Source organism: Colobus angolensis, unplaced genomic scaffold (assembly GCF_000951035.1).
Source record: "Colobus angolensis palliatus isolate OR3802 unplaced genomic scaffold, Cang.pa_1.0 Scaffold24, whole genome shotgun sequence".
NCBI classification, from domain to species: domain Eukaryota; kingdom Metazoa; phylum Chordata; class Mammalia; order Primates; family Cercopithecidae; genus Colobus; species Colobus angolensis.
This window is the reverse complement of record NW_012115599.1, coordinates 5,458,135-5,484,138: the sequence shown is the minus strand read 5'-3', so window position 1 is coordinate 5,484,138 and position 26,004 is coordinate 5,458,135. Positions and strand designations below refer to the sequence as shown.

Here is a 26,004-nt window from a genome sequence, read left to right as displayed (position 1 = left end):
TTTACCTTTTACACCTTTGCCACTCTGAGACAGCATGAGCAGCTCCTCCTATTCCTCCTCCTCAGCCTACTCTAGGTGAAGACAATGAAGATGAAGACCTGTATGATGACCCACTTCCACTTAATGAATAGTACATATATTTTCTCTTCCTTATGATTTTCTTAAAACATTCTCTTTTCTCTAGCTTACTTTATTATAAGAATACACTGTAAAATACATATAACATGCAAAATATCTGTTAAGCAATTATTTATAATTGATTAAGGCTTCCAGTCAACAGTAGGCTATTGGTAGTTAAGTTTTGAGGGAGTCAAGGTTGGTTCCCCTAAGCCCCATATTGTTTTAAGTTAAAGTATCCTATAAGTTTATTGAATTTGTTTATCAGTTTTAAGAGTTCTTTTGGTGGAGTCTGTAGGTTTTTCTAGTTGTGAGATCACGTTATCTACAAGCAGGGACAATTCAGCTTCCTCCTTTCCATTTAGATGCTCTTTTTTTGTTTTCTTTTTCTTTTCTTTTTTTTTTTTTTGAGATAGAGTGCTGGAGTGCAGTGGCATGATCTTGGCTCACTGCAACCTCCATCTCCCGGGTTCAAGCAATTCTCTGCCTCAGCCTCCCGAGTAGCTGGGATTACAGGCACCCACCACCATGCCCAGCTAATTTTTGTATTTTTAGTAGAGATGGGGTTTCACCATCTTGACCAGGCTGGTCTTGAACTCCTGACCTTGTGATTCACCCGCCTTGGCCTCCCAAAGTGCTGGGATTACAGGTGTGAGCCACCATGCCCGGCTGATTTTTTTTTTCTTACCTAATTGCTCTGGCTAGGACTAATAGTACTATATTTAATAAGAGTGGTAATAGTGGGTCATCCTTAGCTTGTTCCATTTCTTAGAAGAAAAGGTTTCATCTTTTCCCTTTTCCGTATGATGTTAGCTGTGGGTTTGTCATATATACCCTTTATTGTGTTGAGGTATGTTTCTTCTGTACCTGATTTGTTGAGTGTTTATCATGAAGGGGTGTTGAATTATATCAAATACTTTTTCTGAATCTCTTGAGATCATATGGTTTTTGTCCTTAATTCTGTTGCTGTGATATATCACATTTATTGATTTGTGTATGTTTGAACCATCATTGCATCCCTGGGATAAATTTCACTTGATCATGCTGTATAATCTTTTTAATGTGTTCTTGGATTCAGTTTGCTAGTATTTTTTGAGGATTTTTGAATCTATATGTTCATCAGGGATGTTGGCTTGTAATTTTCTTTTTTTGTGTGTTTGTGTGTCCTTGTCTGGTTTTGGTTTCAGGGTAATACTGGCATTATGTAATGAACTTGTAATAGTTCCTTTCCCTTTAATTTTTTGGAATAGATTGAGAAGAATTGGTGTTAGTCTTTTTTAAAAATTTGGTAGAATTCAGCGTGAAGCCGTGTAGTAACTCCTTTAAGTATTTCTTGTAGGGCTTGTTGAGTGGTGATGGAATTCCCTTTATTTTGCTTGTTTGGGAAAACTTCATTTCTAAAGGATAGCTTTACTGGGTATCCTACATCCTGGCTGGCAGTTTGTGTTTTTTTTTTTTCCCTTTCAGCACTAAATATATCATCCCACTTTCTCAGCCTGTTAAAGTTTCTGCTGAGAAATCTGCTGTTAGTCTAATGGGCATTCCCTTTTATGTGACTTGATGATTTTTTCTTGTTGTTTGTGGAATTTTCTCGTTGTCTTTGACTTTTGAAAATTTGACTATAAGTGCCTTGGAGAGGACCTTTTTGGACTGAATTTATTTGAGAACTTCTGTGCTTCCTGCATCTGGATGTCCTTCTGTCTCTCAAGACTTGGGAGGTTTTCAGCTATTATTTCATTAAGTAGGTTTTCTATGCCTTTTCCATATTTTCTTTTCCTGGAATTCTCATAATGTGAATATTTGTTCGCTTAATGGTGTCCCATAAATTCAATCGGTTTTCTTCATTCTTTTAAATACTTTTTTCTTTGGTTTGGGTTATTTCAGAAGACTTAGTCTTTAAATTCAGAAGTTCTTCTGCTTGATACAGTCTGGTGAAGGCTTGATTTTATTTTTTCTTATTCTCTGAATTCCTCAGCTGTAAGATTTCTGTTTGGTTCTTTTTTGTGATGTTTCTCTCTGTTGACTTTCTCATTTAGATAATGAATTATTGGGTTATCTGCATTGTCTTCTATCTCGTTGACTTTCTTAAGGTTATTTTGAATTCTTTTTCTGACATTTTATAAATTTCTTTTTTTTTGTGGAGTCTGCTATTGGAGAATTAATGTGTTCCTTTGAAGGTGTCATGTTTTTTTTCATGTTTCTCGTGTCCCTATATTGATATCTGCTCATCTGGTAGAATAGTTGCCTCTTCTAATTTGTTGGAGTAGCTTTCACAGGGAAAGACCTGTTTCTTTAGATGGGTCTTATGGTGTCTGATGGGTAGAGTGAATTGGTTTCGGTTCTGAGTGAGCACAGTAGTATGGTCTTTGTGCACTTTCCTCAGCTGTAACCCATATTAGTAACGTTTGCAAGTTCCTCAATGGCCTAGGCTGTGGAAGTATGCGGTGGTGGTGGTGGTATGACTTTGCCAGAGATGGGCTCGCCAGGCTGGTTGTTGGGCCAGGGGTATGCATGTACACATAGTCAGCTGGCTTGGAGATTGGGTCACTGAGGGCAGGTCTACTAGGCTACTTCTCAGGCTGTGGGTGCTGGTGTGCAGCTGGTTGGTCAGCTCAGGGACTGGCTCTCTGGGCTGTTTATCTGACTTAGGGTGCAGACATGTTGTGGTTTGGCTGCTCAGGGTCTGGCTTACTGAGGAAAGAGCCACCAGGCTGTTTATCCAGCTAGGGCTGCAGGGGTGGGGCAGTTTGGCTGGTTTGTGGAGTATGTCCGCCTAGGGTGGTTCCACCAGACTGTGTCCTCAGTTGGGGGTATGGACACACAATGATTAGGCCAGTTTGGTGGCATGCCCCCTGGGGGTGGACTGCTGTTTCTCTGGCTGGGATGTGAGCTCACAATGGTTTGGCTAGCTTGGGGAAGGGCGTACCAGGAGTGGGCTGCTATGCTGTTTCTGCAGCTGGGGGCACAGGCATGCGGTGGTTTGGCCAGCCTGGGCTTGGCTTCCCCATTATGCAGTACCAGAGTCATGACTGTCCCTGGACCCAGGCGCTCAGTAACTGGAGTCATTGCATTGCAGTCCTTCATGTGGTCTTTATGGAATAATGGTAGAGCCTAAAAGCTAGAGAGACACAGTGGCTACTGGCCCCCAGAGCAGGACACCCTCCAGCAGTGGCTCTGGTTTCAAGAAGGTGCTATGCTGTAGCAGCTTAGGTTATGCAAGGGTGGGGAGTGCATAACACGAGCTCCTACTGTGGAGTAATGTAGCTTTGTAAATTCCAGGTAGCTCTCCAAACAGCTCAAGGCTTGTAAGGACTGTGGGATTCTCCTGCAGTAAGGACTGCAAGTTTCTGTGGTTGGGGCCCTGTGCTTACCATTACCCTGTAAGAAGTCCCTCCTGGCTCCCAGCCAGTCTCACTGGGGAGATGGGACAGCAGAGGCAGGGTGCGTTGCACCTCTTTTCATCCTGCTTTTGTGCTCCACAGGGATCTTGCCACTCCCTTGCTGCACTTCAGCGCTCTCCCTCAGACACTCCAGTTGAATTGTAGTTGTTAATTCTGTGTTTGGGTCCCTTTTTGGGGGGCAAGGGCATGCATCGGGCACCTCTAGTCAGCCATCTTTCTGATTTTATTCATACAAGATAATTTTTATAAAATTAAAGTATAAAGTATCATATAATTATCTTAACCTTTCCTGTGTAATATAGTTTATACTGAAAAACAATTTTTACTATAATATACATCCTGTGTACTATATTTGTACTATAATAATATCCTGTGTAATATAGTTTATACTAAAAAACAATTTGTAATATAGTTTATACTGTAAAACGAACTATTTTCTGTTCTTATATTTACAGGAACCAAGTTACATGAGAACATTGAATTAATGTGATATATTATAACTGTCTATGATGTTCAGAAACTTGTCTAGAAAAGCATTTTACAAAAAATTAACTTGTGTTGTCTATATTGTATATAGACAAAAGATGAAATGAAAGGTACCACCCTATTCTATTTCAAGATCCAGTAGCTTTTCTGCTTTTACCGTATTCAGGGTTGTTTCTTTAGTTTTTAGAATTTTGAGAATTGCAGTCAAACAAAGAGATCACAGACTTTGATTCAAAATAGCTAAGTATTTCTGCTCGTCACATCATAAGATAATTTCCATTTTGTTTGACTTCAATAAATACCAAAAATACATATTTGGTAACAAACAGATCATAAACAGTTCTTTTATGTTTTCATGTGTTTATCTTTTCTTCTGGTATAATCTTCGTATCTTAAAACTAGAGAAGGGACCTGTATGTATATTATAGTGGATGAAGTATTCTATTGATATTTAAAACCAGAAAGTCAAATATAAAGGATCCTCATGGTATCACTACAAAAGTGATGTAAGAATAGACAGACCTGTTCACATTCAAGAAACAATATTAAGAATTCAGTTTAGGGCTGGGCACGGTGGCTCACACCTGTAATCCCAGCACTTTGGGAGGCCGAGGTGGGTGGATCATTCAAGGTCAGGAGTTCGAGACCAGCCTGACCAACATGTTGAAACCCTGTCTCTACTAAATGTAAAAAAAAAATTTGCCAGGCATGGTGGTGCATGCATGTAATCCCAGCTACCTGGGAGACTGAGGCAGGAGAATCGCTTGAACTGGGGAGGCGGAGTTTACAGTGAGCTTAGACTGTGCCATTGCACTCCAACCTGGGCAACAGAGTGAAGCTTAGTCTGAAAAAAAAAAAATAAAAAGAAGGCAGTTTAAGACCAGGCACAGTGACTCATGCCTGTAATTCCAGCACCTTGAGAGGCCCAGGTGGGCAGATCATTTGGAGCCAGGAGTTTGAGACCAGCCTGGCCAAAATGGGAAAGTCCCATCTCTAAAAAAAAATAAATATAACAATGGTTAGAGGAATGTGTATTAATCATAGTTGCTTTTGACTACAAGTAACAGAAATTTGACAAATAGCAATTTAATCAAATAAGGCATTGATTTTTCTTCTGTAATGTGCGTGTGTGTGTGTGTGTGCGCGCGTGCACATTTTTTTCTTTCTCCTGAACACAGTTGAAAGTACATACATGCATTATGGCAGTTCATCACTAAATATGTCAACATGTGTCACCTAAGAATGAGGACATTTCTATATAGCTATATTCTGTTATTATATTCTAGAAATGTGTAACTGTGCCATAAATTTTAATGTTCCATACTCAGTTTTGTACATCGTTTTCAATAATGTACTTTTTGCATTTTTTTTTAAAAAATCATGATCCAGTTAAATTTTTTTGTATTTAATCTAGAATGGTTTTCTTGCCTTTTGTCTTTAATGACATCAGTGCTTCCGTGGTTCCAGGCCAATTATTCCTAGAGTGTCCCACAATTTTTGTTTGATTGTTTGCACATAATTTGATTCACATTAAACATTTTTGGTGAAAATATTAAGTAGGTGATGTTTATTCAGAGTACCGCATTAGGAAGCGCATCTATCAGTTTGTCCTGTTGTGGTGATGTGGTAAGTGTACTCACCTTGATAAGGTGGTATCTGCCAGATTTCACAGTTAATCTGCCATTTCCTTTGTCAGTAATCTGTGGAGTGATACTGAGACTTCATGAGTATTTTTTCCCAACAAACCTTTTAATTGTTAGGAAATAAACATCCTTTTATCCTTTCCTAACTTAATTTTTACATTGATAGTTAAAAAATAGCGATTTTTTTGGTTCTACCATTTTTTCTACTTTAGCTGGCATTCTTTTATAAAGAAAAGCATCTCTCCCAGCCTTACCCTCTGATAATACTCGAATATAGCACATTGAATCAAAAAATAATCCATGATTCATATGGAATCTTTTTTATTATCTTTTTTTTTCTTTTTTTGAGACAGAGTCTCACCCTTTCCCCCAGGCTGGAGTGCAGTGGCGTGATCATGGCTCACGGCAACCTTGACCTCCTGGGCTCAAGCAGTCTTCCTACCTCAGTCTCCTAAGTATTAATATTTGGGACTATAGGCACATGCCACCCTGTCCAACTAATTTTTTACTTTATGTGGATTGGTACGGAATCATGGATTATTTTGCGATTCAATTTGCTTGCTGTATTCCAGTATTATCACTATTTTGGTGCTCAAATCATTCTAAATTTGGTCAGTGAGAGTTTTTTCGCACTGGTTTCTCTGTCCTTCTGACATGCACCCATCAATTTTTGAGCATTTCTTTGTCCTCTGGCACAAGAAGATATCCTAGGTCCACATTATACTTTTTGTGCCTCAGACCTGGAATATGACATTTCTCAAAAGAGCTCTGGTTTCTTTTAGTGGGGAATGGTATTTTGAAGCCAAAATCTATACTATTGGATTTATTTTTTTCTTCCAAGTATCCTTCTTCTTTCTGAGAAGTGGTGCCTTTACTGCGCTTGCTATACCTGGTTCGACATATTTTTATGCCCCTCTTTTGGATTCTCTATTAGCTTGGCCTCTGTAATGTTGGATCTGAAATATGTTTTTAGTATTTCCCACTAAAAGTGTGACTTAATTTTTCTGAGAGTGATACCTGTGCTTCAGCACCCCTAGATTCCCACTCCCTCTCTCCTCTTTTTTTTTTTTTTTTTGAGACAGAGTCTCGCTCTGTCGCCCAGGCTGGAGTGCAGTGGCCACAATCTCGGCTCACTGCAAGCTCCGCCTCCCAGGTTTACACCATTCTCCTGCCTCAGCCTCCCAAGTAGCTGGGACTACAGGCGCCCGCCACCTCGCCTGGCTAGTTTTTTGTATTTTTAAGTAGAGACTGGGTTTCACCGTGTTAGCCAGGATGGTCTCGATCTCCTGACCTCGTGATCCACCCGTCTCGGCCTCCCAAAGTGCTGGGATTACAGGCTTGAGCCACCGCGCCCGGCCCTCTCTCCTCTTTTTCTGTCATTTGCCACCTGATTTTCTCTGCTCCAGCATAGGTTCTGGGGCTTGATCTTCTGAAATTGGCATTTCTCATCTCTCTTACATGTAAGTTAAAGTTTTTAGTAATCTCCATCTCCTAGTTTTGCATTAGATATGGGATGAGATATGGGTAGTTTTATTTGCTCTATTTGTTGATTTCTTTGAAGAATGTGTGTTGTGATTAGAATTTAGGTGACTATAATGATTCTATAAAAATTGGAATTCCTCAATTTAACTATTTTTATGGCTTTATAAGATGTGAAATGTCTGACTTTCAGTTGAAGTTTTAATTTAAACTTGGTGACTCTAGTAATCAGTAAGTAAACTTGGGCAAGCCTTCAGTATATTTTGAAGTAATTTATGCCATTTGTCCTACCCTAAATGGCCTCTAACCAGTGTATTCTTTTTGAGTCCTTGGGTTTCTTTGCTTTTTAGTAGCCTTTCTCTTTCCACTTGCAGACTAACATCAGTCATTTTCTCCTATTGTCAGTATGCTGTCTACTAAATCCTATCCACTTGACGAATAGAGAATTAAGAATTTGGATGACATATCTTGTTAGACTTAGGTATACCATTAGATAAGCAGGACCAAATGAAAGTCTGAGGTCCTCTTGGAGCTTTATTTAGGATCTGAATCTCTTCTGAATGTCTATTTGATTATTAGATAGCCATTTCTGCCTTATTTTCATTTCTTTACTATGTTCTAGTTTGACAGTTAAACTGGGTAAATCATCTTAAAAACTGAGGTTTTGCTTCAGGTTTCATGTAATGATATTGAAGGATGAGATACAACATTTAGAGCATGAATGGTTCTGGAATCTGATTCCTTAGGTTCAGATCCTGGCCCTACTACTTATTGGTTGTGTAACTGAGTAGTTACTTAAACTCTCTGTACTTCCATTTTCTCACCTATGAAGCGAAGTATAATAATAGTATCTTCTTCACAGGTTTTGTGAAGACTGAAAAAGATGATACATGACAAGTCTAGAACGGTGCTTTGCTCTGATAATTGATTGTTATTACAGTTGATATATTAATAAATAATAAAAATGTGTTGGATATTCACTCTATATAAGGAGCAGTGATAGGCTGTTAAAGCAGATATTCAGATCTTTAGGATAATATGTTTGTCACTTGCTCCCCACCCCTCTCCGTATATCAATCCTGAAATTAAAATGTTTTAATGATAATTTATTAAACCTTTACACTTCCCATTGAGAAAATGCAAATGATTATTTTATCACGTATTCACTATTTAGGGGTTTACTTTAAAAGGAACACTATAAATGAGTGATGTTAATTTCAAAGACTGTTGATAGCATTCTTTTTGTATTCTATAAAGACACATAGCTTGTAATGAAATTACACTGTTGTGGAGTTATGTGTCCACTAGAGGTCACATTATACTTTTATATTACTTAAAATGTCTTTTACCTTCGTAGTGTCAGTGATGCCTACTTCAAAGAAAGACAGAGATAGGAAAAGTTCATTTATTGCTTCCTGAAAAAATACAGTTTAAAAGAGGAAAGAAGAAAGAGGAAAGAAAGATGGTGGACTGTTAAAGGAACCATCTTTATATGCCATAATTTTATATTTGATAGCTTATTACTTTGTTGGTTAGAAAATTGGTTTGTAGTATTGAAGTAACAATGAGATTTTGGTACCCAAGTCAGAAATAGGAACTGCTTACTCTCAGTCACAGAATAATGTGCATATTTTGAAATTACTTTTGAATGATTGCATGTAGGTATAGTCATGTATAAATGTGTTCTCACATTTATTACTTTTTTTTTTTTTTTTTTTGAGACAGGGTCTCATCCTTTCCCCTAGGCTGGAGTGCAGTGGTGCCGATCATGGCTCTACAACCTTGACCTCCTGGGTTCAAGCAGTCTTCCTACCTCAGCCTCCCAAGTATTAATATCTGGGACTATAGGCACATGCCACCCTGTCCAACTAATTTTTTACTTTATGTGGAGATGGGGGTCTCACTGTTTTGCCCAGGCTAGTCTTGAATTCCTGGGCTCAAGCGGTCCTTCCGCTTCAGCCTACCAAAGTGCTGGGATTGCAGCCACCGCACCCTCCCTATTACCTATTTTTATTAAAAAGAGTGTGGCTTTGGAGTACTGCCTACTTGGAGAGTGACCTACCCAAGTTACCTAAATTCTCTGGACTTTGAATTTCTATGTAAAGTGTGAATAATAGCTATGGCAATGTTATGTTGAATCACAACATTTAAGCGAAAGTTCTGTGCAAATGATGCAATGAGTCATCAGATAACTGCTGTTGTTTTTAGCTAAGGTACATTCTGGGAAAAAAAAAGGAATCTTTAAATTTTTAGCCTCTTTTTTTCTGAAAGAATAGATACTAGTTTGTACTTCTTGGATAGCCATTGTGGCTAACAATAGATTATGAAAAATTTATTCATGTGATACTCATTGTGATGCTTGATATTAATGTCTGTATGTCACAGCCTTAAGTGTGGAACTGCTATCTGGTTAAAAAAATGAGTACTGACTTCTGGCAGTTTCACATTTTTTGTGGAACTAATAGGTTTAATTGAGTTTATGTGTTGACATCGTCTATTTTTTACTGATGATTTTGGTCCTCATGCGGATAATGCCAGCATTCAAGTGCTAAATACCAAGGTTACCAAGAGATGGGGTCGTGGTAGTTATGGTGTTAGTGAAATTGGTGCTTAACATGCTTTCATTATCTGTCAATCAACCATAAATAAAAAAGGCAATCTTAACTATTGTGTTTACAGTGAAAAGGGAATGCTTTGATTGGCACTGTCAGCATATAAATTGCAAACAATTTTTGAACTTTGGTATGCAGAAATTATTGTGAGCATAAGCAGAACACTGTTGGCTCAAAACAGGAAGCAAATAGATATTTTTTAAAAATGCTGATTTCTTTCTTACTGCCAATGTTTTTCACTATTCCGCTTCTTGCCTTCCTGAACTCGTAACTGCTGCTAATGGCCCCAGAGTTTGCATGCAGTTCTGCCTGATCTGGGTCTTTTTGACCCCAAAGCCTACAGTCAGACTCTTTTACACTTACCAGATCCTTGAGCATGGGATCTCTTCCTTTGAAAACCTTTATCATCGTTACATACTATATGTTTCTTGTATTTGAAATGTTTTCTGGTAAGTACATATTATATAGGTACTTTTCCTATTTTTGAATTTTCTTGGTAATAATCTCTAGTAGATGTCTGTCATGAATGGAAACTATCATGCAAGGTTTTGAGATCCGTTAGATTCTAGGCTTGAGGCTCTGTTGTTGACTCTTCCATGACTTTGGGCAGGTTTTTTTAATCTCTGAGTTTCATTATTTGTTAAATGAGGACATTCATTTCAACATATAGTTGTTGAATGAATGATGTATTTCATAGCTAGTCTACTGATTTCAGAAACGTTGCCAGGGGTTTTGTTTGGCTTTTTGTTTTGTTGCTTTTTAAGAAGGTGGCTATTCTTAATCTTTTAATTTTTTTACTGTATAGATAACAGACAAGAGAGTATCCAGAAGACATGCCATTCTTGAGGTGGCAGGTGGTCAGCTGCGAATCAAACCGGTAAATATGTTATTAATGATTCATTTTAACTTTTGTCTCTTACCCTTTCAGTTCCCAAGCAGAGGTGCCTATTTTCTAAGGTTATGGGAATAGGGAATTAATGTCAGAATATATCCTTCTCATTGCCAGAAAATAATTAGGAGATAAAGATCTAAACTATGAGTAAAACTATATATTTTCTCATAGGACGATGCCACATTTACATAATTAGAATTTTAATGAAAGATGACTGCCAGTTCGTGTGTACATTACGATTTGGTTTAAAATTGAATACGCCAAATAATATCCAATAAGAAAGCCCATAACTATGTAATGGTTGTTTTTTTGAGCTGGGGTAGTGACCAAAGTAACTTAAATGTTACAGGGATATTTTAACATATTCTCTATCACTGTGTGTAGAGTTGAATAGTTCTGAAATTTAGACCTTGTTCAACTTTGAGGTTTGAAAAATGATTTTAATTTGAAAGTTTTTGTTGAGGGCTAGAATTTTAATTGTTTGCTTTATAGTTTCCTGCTGCAAAATCACTGATGATATGCGGTGACAGCCAGTTTCTAAGAATATACAATGTGATTATTCCTTTTCTTTTGCAGAGTCTATTGTGTAAGAGAATGAAATATGTGCATGAGGGTCCATTTATTTTAGACTAGATCGTATGGTGGTAAAATTTCATGGAATTAAATTCATTATAACCTTTTTAAACCAATTTGTATTTTCATATTTTATATACAACTGCCTGTTATAGCATTAGTTCCTTCTTTTACACAGATAGTACTTGCTTTTTTATCCTATGTTTAACTGTTTCCAAATTTGGAAAGCATCTTTTAAATTTTAGTACTTGGAAGTTTTTTGAATAAAAAATTATTCAGTGTATTCACCTTATCACAGCCTTGAATAAATAATCTGTAAAAGGGTTTATGTCTCATCGTCATTCTACATTATCTTAGTGTCTTGAAAAAGTGTTAATATCTGGAGTCAATACTCCTGTAGGAGCCACTTTATTTACCATTAGTTATTCATCTCTGTATCCTCTCTAGATAACTTATTCTTCTGAGATGACATACTGGATCACAAGGTCCTTGAATATAGGAACTCTGACTAATCTTTGTATCCCTAATGTTTATCATAGTGCCTAAGATATAGTAGGTATTTAATTAATATTTGCTGAATGCATGAGTAAATGCTGTGGTGAGAACTATCTATGGCATATCTAGGAGTGGGAACATGATAGATTTTTACAAAAGTATGTTCGTCTCTATTGCCCAATTTCTAACACCCTGCCAATGGACTACCATGGCTTAAAATAAGTTTTTTGTTGTTGTTACTAAAGTATATTAAAGGAAAGAATAGAGAGATCTTGAAATTCTTATCCTACCTTTTCTAATAGAACGTGTTTATTAGATTTACTTTTTTCAAAATAGCAATTCTGGCCTAATATTACCCTTGGCTTCTCAAGTGAAGGAACCATTACTTACCACTGATTTTCTACATGATTTAAATTTACTGCTCTATAATTCATATTAACAAAAAGAAGAACTTTATAGCGAGTACTTAATTTTTTTTAAGTAGATCATTTAAATAGTCCTTAATGAGTGGATTTCTAGTTATTTTTTATACTAAACCAGAAAGTATCAGCTCCTGCAGTAGATGAATAGACTTTTCTGGTTTGTGTTGTTAATATTCAAATCCTGCTGATAACTATGCAGATGTTATAGAAAAACAAATCAATAAACTAGTAGTACTTTTCACTCTGTTATGAAGGCAAGCTCTTGATTAATACCTGTTAACTCTTGTTATAGCTTTTTTTTTTTTACCTCTGCTTTTGCTCCAATGATATCTGAAAAATTTATAGTAGTATAATATTTGTAAATGGTGAGTGATTCATTTTAGGAACTTAACATATATAGAAATAATTATTTTTTATTTATATAGATTTAGGGAGTACAGTGCAGTTTTGTTACATGGTTATATTGTGAAATGGTGAAGTCTGGGCTTTTAGTGTAACCATTACCTGAATAGTATACATTGTACCCATTAGGTAATTTCTTAAGGCTGTCCCACCTCTCACACTACCACCCTTCTGAGTCTCCAGTGTCTGCTGTGCCACGGTGTCCATTTATTTTGTGAGCAAATTAACCAGTGGAATTGTGGACAACTCAGTAGATATCAGGTTTTCTCTTTACACTCTTTATGTACTCAATGATGAGAAGAAACCCTTCTTATAACAAAATTGACATGGCATTAAATTTTTTTATATCAAAAATAGGTCATTAGAAAACTGTCATATTTACTAATGCATGAATATTTTGAACATTTACATTTTTTCTCAGTGTTAATCAAGGGCATTTATATTTTAAAATGTTTTGTAAATTGGCTTTAATAAAGGTGCTTAGTTGGAGTTGTGTCTATACTTGACTGAAAATTATTCAGTTATATTTTGTACTTCTGTGGCTATTCAAAAGAATACTAATAATGTAAAATAAGTATGCCCACATTAAAGATGATTTTATTAGTTGAAAATCTTGAGTTTAATTTTATCCAGTATGTAGTGAGCCAAATTTCCTTGTGGGATTTTAGCAGTGTTCAGTTATAAAAAGGCTCGTTTTTGAAAATGCTCTTCACTTTTACTGAGTCTTTAATTAGATGGTACTCAGATCATAAAACCACTATGTATTACATTAACAGGTGTCTTTTGAGCACAAAACTGTAGTAGAAATAATGCTAGAAGCTAGAGCAAAAATTCCTCATGAGACTAGATATAAAACTAAAATTTGGAATGATTTATTTAAGTTTTACCTCTGTTTGTGATCATTTAAATATTATTTAGTGTAGTTTTCTAAACTTTCCCGTAAGTGTGATGTTTAGACATGGGAGAAAGGTAGATCTTTTTTATCCTTTTTTGAGTAACTTTTTTTTTTGACAACTTAGAATGTCACAGCCTTCTGCAGAATGTCTGCTCTTAAATACTCAGCAAATTCTAGAATGGGAATGAGAGCCCAGGTTCTTTGAACTCTGTGTGGTATTTTCTTGCTGTTATATTTCTGAAGTCAGGATTCTCTTGGCATTGGGTGTCTCTTCTTTAAAAAAATTTCTTTAAGTTACAACTAATTGATGTTCTATCTTAAGAAGTTTTAGTGCCTTCAGTTGAATAAAATTTTAGAACTGAAAGCAACCTTAGATTTGGACTTATGTGTGTGGAAATTGGATTGGGCCAGGGCTAGCATTGTGTGTCAGTGGGGAAGAGGAATTTTTATCAGTAAATGGTACTGGGACAGTTATCTGTTTGGAAAAAAAAATTAGACCCCTACTGCAGACCCAACAATATACTCCAGGTAGATTAAATGTGAGAGTCCAACTATAAAACTCTTAGAATATAATATAGGGAAAAACCCTTATGACTTTAGAGTAGGGAAGGGTTTTAAAACAAGATATAAAAAGCATGAACCATAAAAACAGTTGGAAAAAGCCAATGAAATTAAAATAAGAAACTTCATTTATCAAAAGACACTATAATGAAAATGATAACTACAACAGAGAGAAGATGATTAAAATACATGTAACTGGCACATGTAATTAGGCCATTCATGCATTGACATAAAGAAATACCTGAGACTGGGTAATTTATAAAGAAAAGAGATTTAGGCTGGGTGCAGTGGCTCACACCTGTAATCCCAACAATTTGGGAGGTGAAGGTGGGCAGATCACTTAAGGTCAGAAGTTCAAGACCAGCCTGGCCAACATGGTGAAACCCTGTCTTTACTTAAAATACAAAAATTAGCCAGGCTTGGCCAGGCACGGTGGGTCACACCTGTAATCCCAGCACTTTGGGAGGCTGAGGCGGGTGGATCATGAGGTTAGGAAATCGAGACCACCCTGGCTAACATGGTGAAACCCCGTCTCTACTAAAAATACAAAAAATTAGCCGGGCATGGTGGCAGGCACCTGTAGTCCCAGCTACTCAGGAGGCTGAGACAGGAGAATGGCGTGAAACTGGGAGGTGGAGCTTGCAGTGAGCCGGGACCATGCCACTGCACTCCAGCCTGGGCGACAGAGCGAGACTCTGTCTCAAAAAAAAGAAAAAAAAAATTAGCCTGGCGTGGTGGTGGGTGCCTGTAATCTCAGTTACTCTGGAGGCCAAGGCAGGAGAATTACTTGAACCCCAGGAGGACAGAGATTGCAGTGAGCTGAGATTGCACCACTGTACTCCAGCCTAGGAGACGGATGTCTCAAAAAAAAAAAAAAAAAAAATGGTTTAATTGGCTCATGGGTAGGCTTACAGGAAGCACGGTGCCATCATCTGCTAGGTTTTTGGTGAAGCCTTAGGGAGCTTTCAATCATGGCAGAAGGCAAAGGGGAAATAGGCACGTCACATGTTGAAAGCAGGAGCAAGGGAGAGAGAGTGAGGGGAAGGTGCTACACACTTTTTTTCTTCTTTGACTTTTAAGTTCAGGGATACACGTGCAGGGTGTGAAGGTTTATTACATAAGTAAACGTGTGCCATGGTGGTTTACTACACAGATCATTCCATTATCCAGTTATTAAGCCCAGCATCCATTAGCTATTCTTCCTGATGTTCTCCCTCCTCCCACCCTCCACTCTTCAGTAGACCCCACTGTGTATTATTTCCCACCCTGTGTCCATATGTTCTCATCATTCAGCTCTCACTTATAAGTGAGAACATGCAGTATTTGGTTTTCTGTTCCTGCATTAGTTTGCTGAGGATAATGGCTTCCAACTCCATCCATGTCCCTTCAGAGGACATGATCTTACTCCTTTTTATGGCCGCATAGTATTCCATGGTGTGTGTGTGTGTGTATATATATATACACACACATACATATCACCTTTTCTTTTTCCAGTCCATCATTGATGGGCATTTAGGTTAACTCCATGTCTTTGCTATTGTGAACAAGCCACATACTTTTAAATTACGAGGTCTCACGAGAACTGATGCACCATTCAGAAGATAGCACCAAGCCATGAAGTATTCCCACCCCCGTGATTAAAATACTTCCCACCAGGCCCCACCTCCAGCATTTATGGATTACAATTCAGCATGAGTTTCAGGTGGGGACAAATACCCAAACTATATCATTCTTCCCCTGACCTCTCGCACATCTCATATCCTTCTCACATTGCAAGATACAATCATACCTTCCCAATAATTCTCCAAAGTCTTAACTCATTCCAGCATTACCTCAGAAGTCCAAAGTCTCACCTGAGACAAGGCAAATCTCTTCTATTTATGAGCCTGTAAAATCAAAAGTTATTTACTGCTAAGAAACAATGCGAGTATAGGCATTGAGTAAACATCCCTGTTTCAAAACAAAGGGTCAGTAGGCCCAACACAAGTTCAAAATCCTTCAGGGCGGCCGGGCGCGGTGGCTCAAGCCTGTAATCCCAGCACTTTGGGAGGCCGAGATGGGCGGATCACGAGGTCAGGAGATCGAGACCATCCTGGCTAACACGGTGAAACCCCGTCTCTACTAAAAATACAAAAAACTAGCCGGGCGAGGTGATGGGTGCCTGTAGTCCCAGCTACTCAGGAGGCTGAGGCAGGAGAATGGCGTAAACCTGGGAGGCAGAACTTGCAGTGAGCTGAGATCCAGCCACTGCGCTCCAGCCTGGGCGACAGAGCGAGACTCTGTCTCAAAAAAAACAAAAAACAAAACAAAACAAAAAACCCTTCAGGGCAGTCAGTAAATGTCAAAGCTCCAAAGTAATCTTTGATTCTATGTCCATATCCTGGGCACACTGATGCAAAGGGTGGGCTGCCAAGACCTTTGGCAGCTCCACCCCTCTGGCTTTGCAGGGTACATCCCCTGAGGCTGCTCTCATAGGCTGCAGTTGGTAAATATACTATGTTTGGGTCTAGAGGACGGTGGCTCTCTTCTCACCGCTCTACTAGGCAGTGTCCCAAGTGAGGACTCTGTGTGGGACCTCCCACCCCACATTTATTCTCTGCACTGCCCTAGTAGAAGTTCTCTTGTAAGGGATTTGCCCTTGCAGCAGGCTTCTGCCTGGATACCCAGGCTTTTCCGTACATCCTCTGAAATCTAGGTGGAAGCTGCCAAGAATCCACCATGCTAGTACTCTGTGCACCCACTGACTTAACACCATGTGAGAGCTGTCAAGGCTTATGGCGTGCATCCTCCAAAGTGGCAGCTCAAGCTGTATGTGGGTCCTTTGAGCCATGGCCGGAGCCAAAGCAGTGGGAATGTGGATAGAACTGTCCCAAGGACATGCAGGGCAGCCAGGCCCTGGTACTGTCCCATGAGATCATGCTTCTCTCATAGGCCTCTGGGCCTGTCATAAGAGGGGCTACCATGAAGGTCTCTGAAATGCATTTGAGGCCTTTTCTCCATTTTCTTGGATATGGAGAAATAATTCTTGGAATAATTCTTGGATATGGAAGAATAATTATATAATTCTTGGATATTATAACTTGTTTGTTTGTTTTTTGAGATGGAGTCTTGCTCTGTCGCCCAAGCTGGAGTGTAGTTGCATGATCTCAGCTCACTGCAACCTCTGCCTCCTGGGTTCAAGGTTCAACCTGCCTCAGCCTCCCAAGTAGCTGGGATTACAGTCACATGCCACCATGCCCAGCTAATTTTTTTGTAGTTTTAGTGGAGATGAGGTTTCGCCATGTTAACCAGCCTGGTCTCGAACTCCTGACCTCAGGTAATCCACCTGCCTTGGCCTCCCAAAGTACTGAGATTACAGGTGTGAGCCATCGTGCCTAGCCTGACTTTTATTTTAGTTGTGCACATATTTCTAGCAAGTGGTTGCTTCACAGCCTCCTTGAATCCTGAAAAAGCTTTTTCTCCTGAAAAAGCCTTTTATTTCTCTGCCACATGGCTAGGCTACAAATTTATCAAGCTTTTGCACTCTGCTTCCTATTTAAATATGTGTTGCAACTTTAAGTCATTTCTTTGCTTATGCATTTGAGTGCAGGTTGTTAGAAGCAACCAGGCTACTTCTTGAACACTTTGCTGCTTAGAGGTTTCCTCTACCAGATTCCCTAAATCATCTTTCTTTAGGTAAGACTTCCACAGATCCCTAGGACATGAACCAAATGCAGCCAAGGTCTCTGCTAAGGCATAACATACTTGACCTTTGTTCTAGTTCCCAATAAGTTTCTCATTTCCATCTGAGACCTCCTTAGCCTGGACTTCCTTGTCCATATCACTATCAGCATTTTGGTCACAAATTTGCTGATCATTTGGTCATTTAACCAATCTGTTAGAAATTCCAAACTTTCTCTCATCTTCCTGTCTTCTTCTCAGCCTTCCAAACTCTTCTAACTGCTGCCTGTTAGGCAGGCAGTTCTGAAGTCACTTCCACACTTTTAGGTATCTTTGTAGCAATGCCCCAATTCCAGTCCCAATTTTCTGTATTAGGCCATTCTTGTATTGCTATAAACTGAGACTGGGTAATTTATAAAAAGAGGTTTAACTGGCTCACAGTTTTGCAGACTTTACATGAAATGAAGCATGGTGCCGGCATCTGCTCGGATTCTAGGGAAGCCTCAGGAAGCTTACAATCATGGAAAAAGGCAAAGGGGGAACCAGCACATCATATGTTGAAAGCAGGAGCAAGCAAGAGAGAGTGGAAGGGTGATATGGTTTGGATTTGTGTTCCTGCCCAAGTCTCGTGTCGAATTGTAATCTCCAGTGTTGGAGGAGTGGCCTGGTGGGAGGTGATTAGATCATGGTGGCATTGGATTTCCCCCTTGCTGTTCTCACAATAGTGAGTGAGTTCTCACGAGATCTGGTTGTTTAAACGTTTGTAGCACCTCTCCCTTCTCTCTCTTTCTCCTGCTCCAGCAATATAGTATTTGCCTGCTTCCCCTTTGCCTTCCACCACGATTGAAAGTTTCCTGAGGCCTCCCCAGCCATGCTGTCTGTACAGGCTACAGAACTGTGGGTCAATTAAACCTCTTGTTGTTGTTGTTGTTTTTAATAAATTACCCAGTCTTAGGTGAAAACAGACTAATACAGAGTGGGAGGTGCCCACTCTGTATTAGTTAAATGACCAGATCTCACGAGAACTCATTATCTTTAAGACAGCACCAAGCCATGAGGCATCTGCCCCCATAATCCAAGCACCTCCTGCCAGGCCCCACTTCCAGCGTTATGGATTGCAATTCACCATGAGATTTGGCCAGTGACACATATCTGAGCTATATCAGGAAGGCTATCCAAAACATATGACAGATGCCTTTAATCAGTGAGAAAAAAATAAAGAATCCAGTAGAAAAATGGGCTAAAGACTTGAGTTGCACATTAGAAACCTGACTAGCTAATAACCTTGTTTATATTAATATGGTTTCAATAAAATACCCATTATCTTGAAATAGATTGATATATTTATTCAGCAGCTTATTGTAGGCTGCACTGTCTACAAGGTGCAATTTAAAGACATTTAGAGAATTTCTAACACTGATTTTAATTGTTAGTGGAAGTTTAAAGATCTTGAAAATCAGAATGAGATGGACAAGTGACTTCTAGTTCATTCATTTTATCTTGTTTGTCAAATATCACTTATTCTCTGTTCCCTCATCAGTCACAAATTCTTTGATCTACTAAAGCAAGGTATCTATACAAGTGTAATGAAATGTCAAGAGGGAAATGTTCGTTAAAAATATTTGTAAAATTACATAAATGAATATAGCAAATGTTTTGTTATGATGATCCCATCTGTATACTGCATACCTCAAATTATATTTAAGTGATTAAATGTTTTTCTACTTTTCTTTAACTTGGAAATCCAAACTTACCACCAAATAAAAAAAATAGCTTTGACAAGGAGAGTTGAATGCAATAGGGCAATTACTAATTCGTACTTTTACATTGGATGACTTTCTGCCTTTTTCCCTCTAATATGTCTCCTACAAAAAATGCTGTAGCTCTCCAGCAGTTCTTGGAAATGGTGCATGAGGAGATGGTGCTAGCTCATGAGGAGAGGATGTTAGCTTTTTTATATGTCATTTAAATTTAATCTACAGCCTAGTATCAGCAGAGAGAAAAGACATTACAAAAGCAAACTGATGATGATGTTCTTTGTAAATGACTGTATCACCAGTGATTGGTTATGCCCTCAGGGTAAATTCATAGCTGTCGGTGCTTTTATTTCATTTTAATAAAATCTTACTCACTTGGGGTCTTGGATGATTGAGGCAGTAGCTCTATAACTACATATAAGTTGCAGTTTTTATTTTTTGCCTTTTGTTATTGACTCTCAAAATATACGTCTTTGGGTGCTTGTTATTTTTTTTATTGCACAAAGTTCTTGAGTTGAGATTGTTTTTCTTCTCTTGAAATTAAAAGTGTACTTGTGAAATATCTGGAAAATCCTATAATAATAGCCTTCCTCAACTTATTTTGTTAAAAAAAAGCTATCCAAATTAAAAAAAAAACACTGAAAATAAGGTGCTTTTGGGGGGTATACATCTATCATTCTTTAATATTTAATGATAACTCTAAGAGAAAGCTGTAGGAAATTGATTTGTATTTTAGTTCCATTTTTTGCAGGGATAATGCATCCTTTGCACCACTTCTAAAGTTATAGCATAACCTATTGAAGTTTGAATTTATAATCTCATGAATTTGTTAAAAGGCACACACCAACATTACGTCTCTCGTGCAGGTAGTTATATCTTTTAATCACAGTAGGGTTGGGTTTGCCAATATTTTTCTGCCCTTGTTTGCTTTCAGAATCAAAGTTAAACTTGTCTCATGAAGCAATTGGGGATCCTTAACACTTTTGTGATATGAAGAAAAGTTTAAATATTCAGAAAAAGGGGTTTTGGCAGGGATTGAAAAGATTTTTAATTATTGATTGTACTTTTGAAATATTACAAGTCCAATTCAATCGCCTTTCTATAATAATTAAATACTCTCAAGCCAGGTGCAGAGGCTCATGCTTGTATTCCCAGCACTTTGGGAGGCCAAGGCAGGTAGATCACTTGAGGCCAGGAGTTTGAGACCAGCCTGGCCAAGGTGGTGAAACCCCATCTCTACTAAAAATACAAAAATTAGCCAGTTGTGGTGGCGGGCGCCTGTAGTCCCAGCTGCTCAGGGAGCTGTGGCACGAGAATTGCTTGAACCTGGAGGCAGAGGTTGCAGTGAGTAGAGATCATGCCACTGCGCTCCAGCCTGGGTAACAGAGTGAGACTCTCTCTCAAAAAAAGAAAAAAATAAATAAATATTTTTAAACAGGCTGCACATACATACACGTAAACATACTTTAAAAAAATCTATTTGGTGTTATTAGGTGATTGTCTATTTTGGCCATATTTACAAATGTATTGCTGTAAAGTATTTACAGTATTCTGTTATTTTTCAAAACTTTTATTTTTTATGTAATTATGTCATTGTTTTCATTCCTAATTTTTTGGTGTGTAATCTTCCTTTTTGTTTATTAATATTGTTAGATTTTTGTATACTTTGTAACTTTTTAAAAACTACCTTTTGGACTTCATGTACGTGTAGCATTTTAGTTGGAGCATATGTAGTTTGACATTGATTTTTTAACTTATTCAGTGAGTAATACAAATTTAGGTTTACGTTAGAGGATCAAACATTAGACTTTAATGTCATTTTTACTCTTCATTTTGGAATCTCCTGTATGAACAGTTTTAGGAAAAGGAAAAGATGATCATGGACCATACACATGGGTTCACTTTCTTTGTGGCTGGATTTGCTGACTACCAATGTTTAACCAACTATAATTTAAATATTAAGTGCTTTCCACTGAGGAAAATATACTCAAACAGAATATTGCGTTATCTTTGGGTTTGTGATACCTTTGTAAAGAAATGTAGTTTCCTTAAGCATTTTACCTTTTCCACTCTTACAGTTTTATGCCTTTGTATTTAACATCCTAGCCTTTGTAAGTTTGGGACTATGTCAGTATTTAACGTTGTTTAGAGACTCATCTGAATTTTTTTAATGCTCATGAGTAAAAACATGGCCTTAGCCTATAATCAGAAGCAAGCCTCACTTAAAGAATATTCAGAGTTCAGACCAAAGCTATGTGGATTCCTGTTCTGACTCTTGCTTCTCCTGTTAGTTCAACATTCCTGACTCTGATGACCATGACATACTCAAGGAAAGGGAGCCTTTGCCCAAAAGGATGAGGAATACAGGGCACGATTCCCAAGTTCAGCAGTGGACACAAGCTCAGAGCCTGTGGATTTGTTATGTGCTTGTTGCACTCAAAAGCTCAACCTGCTAAGAGCCAGAGGACAGCTTTGAGAGAGAGAAATTAGGAGTGGCTGTTAGCATGGTGAAAGACTTCTAAACATTGTTAAAATTATAACTTGAATTTAAATATCAAACATTCACTATTCTTTTTAGGAATACAATATTGCATAAATCACACTGCATCTCCATTCTTATGCAATCTTGTGTATAGTTTGACTAATAAAATAATGGCCGACCAAATTTGTGTCATCTCTGTTTTAAATTTCTACCTCTGCTCTTTATCTCCAAGTTTTATTTTACTGCTTTCTTGTAACACAGATTTAAAGGATAGAAATATGATGTATGGCCAGATTCTCATGAAATTGAATGGTCAGAACCAGGTGGATTATATTCATTCTAGCTTCAAAGATGTGTCTTTTTTGTTGTTTTTATTGCTCAGCATATGTCCATTCCCAGGGTGGTAATTACTTTGCTGTGATATCTCCAGAAAAAGTCTCATTTAAACTGATGAAATAGATAGAAGGAAGGGTAATAGAGATAGGTGCTCTATATAAGATTGTGCTTTAAAAAAAAACACACACACACACAAAGATCTGCACTATGTAGATTACCTTGTCATATCCTAAAGCTTATTTATTATAAAAACCCAGTGATATTGATGACAAAAAGACTATTTGACTCATGGAAATGGCCAATTTTAGCTTGAATCTGGTTAGAATGTTTAAGGCACCTCGTAATAGGTCTTTTTTGTTTTTTGAAGCAACTCTTGTTATCTTTGCTAACATGGAAATAGTGGCAAACATAATTTAAAATAGTGGATATTGCAATAGTTCTAACTTTGAGATCTCTTTACTACTTTGATTTCAATGTGGATGATCTTCATAGTGGGAGTTTCATTTAAACAAATAAGATGATTCCTCTTTCAGGAGGTAGAAAGAAAGCCATGTTGTTTGTTTGAGAGATTTGATTAGAATCTTCCTTCCCATATGTCTTAGTTCATTTTGTGCTGCAATAACAGAATACCCGAGGCTGGGTAATTTATAATGAACGGACATTTATTTGGCTCACCGTTCTGGAACCTGCGAAGTCTAAAATGCCGGGGCCACATCTGGTGAGAGCCTTTTTGCTGCATCATAATGTGGTGGAAGGCATTACATGGAGAGAAAGCATGCATGAGACAGTAAGCAAGAGAGGGCCAAACTTGCATTTATGACAGACCCGCTCTTGAGATAGCAAACTTGCTCCCGAGATAATGAATCCACTCTTGTGATAATGTCATTAATCCATCCATTCGTGAGGACATTTCCCTTATGACCTACATGTTAAAGGTCCTACTTGTCAGCACTGTTGCCTTAGGGTTGGAGTTTCCAACAAATGGACTTTGGGGGACACATTCTAACCATAGCATTGTAGTTTCTTATTTTTTAATTGTAGTAAGAAATTAGTAGGAGAAAATAAGTGGTAAGGAAACTAGCCATTGTCAGGAAATTAGTACATTTTGGATATGGAAGTTGGGGGACTCAGTTTTTCCATACTAAGAATTATTTTTCATGTTTCTTCTTGTGATGTCCAGTTGTCTCTATTAAGCAAAATAGAAGACTGTTTTAACCAGTTAGTTGATAACTTTGCTTTTTTTCTTTGATTCCTGGAGAAATGGGAGGTATACCATAGCTTCTTTTCTCTTTTATATATAAATAATAATTATGGTACTCATAAGAGTTAGATTTATTAAACTTTTAAGTCTAAGTTTATGCTTAAATTGTTTTGATACCAAAGTTGTGAATTCATATTTAATTGTATTTTTGTCGTAATTTTGAGTTACAACATTATTGTATTATATTCTTTTTAACATTTAATTATATTCTTTTTTAATTTGTTAGATACACACAAATCCGTGTTTTTATCAGTCTTCAGAGAAGAGTCAGCTCTTACCATTGAAGACAAATCTATGGTGCTATTTGAATCCTGGAGACAGTTTTTCTTTGTTAGTTGACAAATACATTTTCCGCGTTCTCTCCATACCCTCTGAAGTGGAAATGGAATGTACCTTAAGGTAAGTCTTGATGAAATGAGAGTAAGAATGTTATTTTTAATCTAATTCTTCAGCCATCACAAATCCTTCGGTAGGAACCAGTAGAAACCGTTAAACTGGAGATAGAGTAGATGTGTAATATATGTGTACACGTGTGTGTGTGCATGCACGTGCATGTATGTGTGTTTTGTGCACACGCACATGTGTATCTATTTCTGGAAAACATTTGACTTTGGAAACTTACTATGCCTTGATAGCAGTTGCTCCCATAGGTGGTGTCTTTTACTGTCGTATTCAGAATGTATTTTCCATCTGACAGTATTCAATATAGTTAATTTGAAATTGACTACCTTTTCCTCATTTTTTTACCTTTTTGAATTTTATTAAGGTATTAACTTCCGACTTACACTTGTCTAACTCCTCTTTCTTATAAAAATAGCAGAAAATATAGAACAGAGAAACTGAGGAAATGTATTAGAATAAATATACTGATGTCTGGCTTACAGTTAAAATTCATACACTAGGTTTTTTAGTTTCATTAGAAGATCACTTGGTTTCATTTCAGCTTTTAAATTATAGAATGCATAAACTAGACTTATAGAAGTAGATGGACAGAATTATACGGAGTATGTTCTCTGATAGCAATGGTATTAATTCAGAAACCATTAATAATAGCTACACAAATATACAAATATTTTGAAATTAAATAACACATTTCTAAATTACCCTTGGGTCAAAGAGAAGTCATAGGGAAATTGGAAAACATTTTGAACAGAGTGATATTGAAAACAGCATAAAAATTTGTGAGATGCAGCTAAATTGACCCTTAGGGGGACGTTTATAGTCGAATGCCTGTATTAGAAGAGAAGAAATCTATAAAACCAGTGATCTGTGCTTCTACTTTGGGAGGATAGGCAAAAAGCAAATTAATCTCAAAGAAAATAGAAAAAAAGTAAGAAGTAGAAGTCAGTGAAATGGAAAATGAACAAAAAGAAAATCAGTAAAGCTATGGGCTGGTTTGGTGAAAAGATTAATAAAATTGATGAAACTGTAGTAAAGCTTCCCGAGAAAAAAGTGAGAAAACATAAATTATCAATATCAACAGTAGAAGAGGGGATATCATTACTGATACTATAGACCTTAGAAGAATAATGAGGAAATATTATATAAAACTTTATGCCAATGAATTTGGCAGTTGAAATGAATGGGTACATTTCTTAAAAAACAAAATGGATTCAGGAAAAATAGACATCTGATGAATTCTATATTTATTTAAAAAATTGAATTCATAATTTAAGTATTTCCCATAAGGATCTTCACTGATGAATTCTGTTAAACTTACAAGGAAGAAATAATGCCAATATTATTCTTTTTTCTCAAAAAATAGAAGAGGATATACTTCCCAGCTCATTTTAGGAAGCTTCTATAATTTAGACACTAAAATCAGATAAGATTTTACAAAAAAACCCTCAAAACTATGGACCAATATTCCTCATAATAAAGTATTTACAAATCAAATCCAGCAATATGTAAAAAGGATAATACTCTATTACCAAGTGGGGCTTGTCCAAGGGTTAGTTTATCATATAAAAATCAAAGCAGTTCACCATAACAGACTAAAGAACTATCATTTTAATAGATGCTCAAAAATAATTTTGACAAAATTCAACACCTGTTCATGATTTTTAAAATTTTTGAGAAAACAAGGAAAAGAAGGAAACTTTTTTCCTACAAAAAACCTATTAGTGAAGTGTTGAAAGTTCTCCCCCTAAGATTGGGAATACAACAAAGATAAAATATATCAGATTTGAAAAGAAGTAAAACTGTGTTTATTTGCAGATGACATGGTTGTGTGTTTAGAAAATCCTGAGGAATCTACCAAAAAGAAAAGCAAGTCACAAAACGGTGTCTATTATATGATTACATTTATATTAAATTCTGTAATAAGTAAATTAATCTGTTAAATAGAAATTTAATCAATGGTTGTTTCCAAGGGGATTGACTAGTAAGAAGCTACAAAGGAACTTTTTGTTTGGCTTTGTTTCAGCTTTTAAACAAACATGGACATATTCTGTGTCTTGTTAAGGGTGCAGATTATGTGGGTGTATGCATTTGTCAAAACTAATCAAATTTCACACTTCAGATATGTGCA

General features: G+C 37.2%; 1 protein-coding gene across 1 annotated transcript in view; it reads left to right on the top strand.

The window, feature by feature from the left end:
* Nucleotides 1-26,004, top strand: part of APLF (aprataxin and PNKP like factor) — a 100,025-nt gene that overhangs the window by 12,383 nt on the left and 61,638 nt on the right. Inside the window, exons 2-3 of the mRNA XM_011945515.1 lie at nt 10,544-10,615; nt 23,701-23,873. Coding sequence (XP_011800905.1) covers nt 10,544-10,615; nt 23,701-23,873 — 245 coding nt within the window. The remainder of the gene's footprint in view (nt 1-10,543; nt 10,616-23,700; nt 23,874-26,004) is intronic.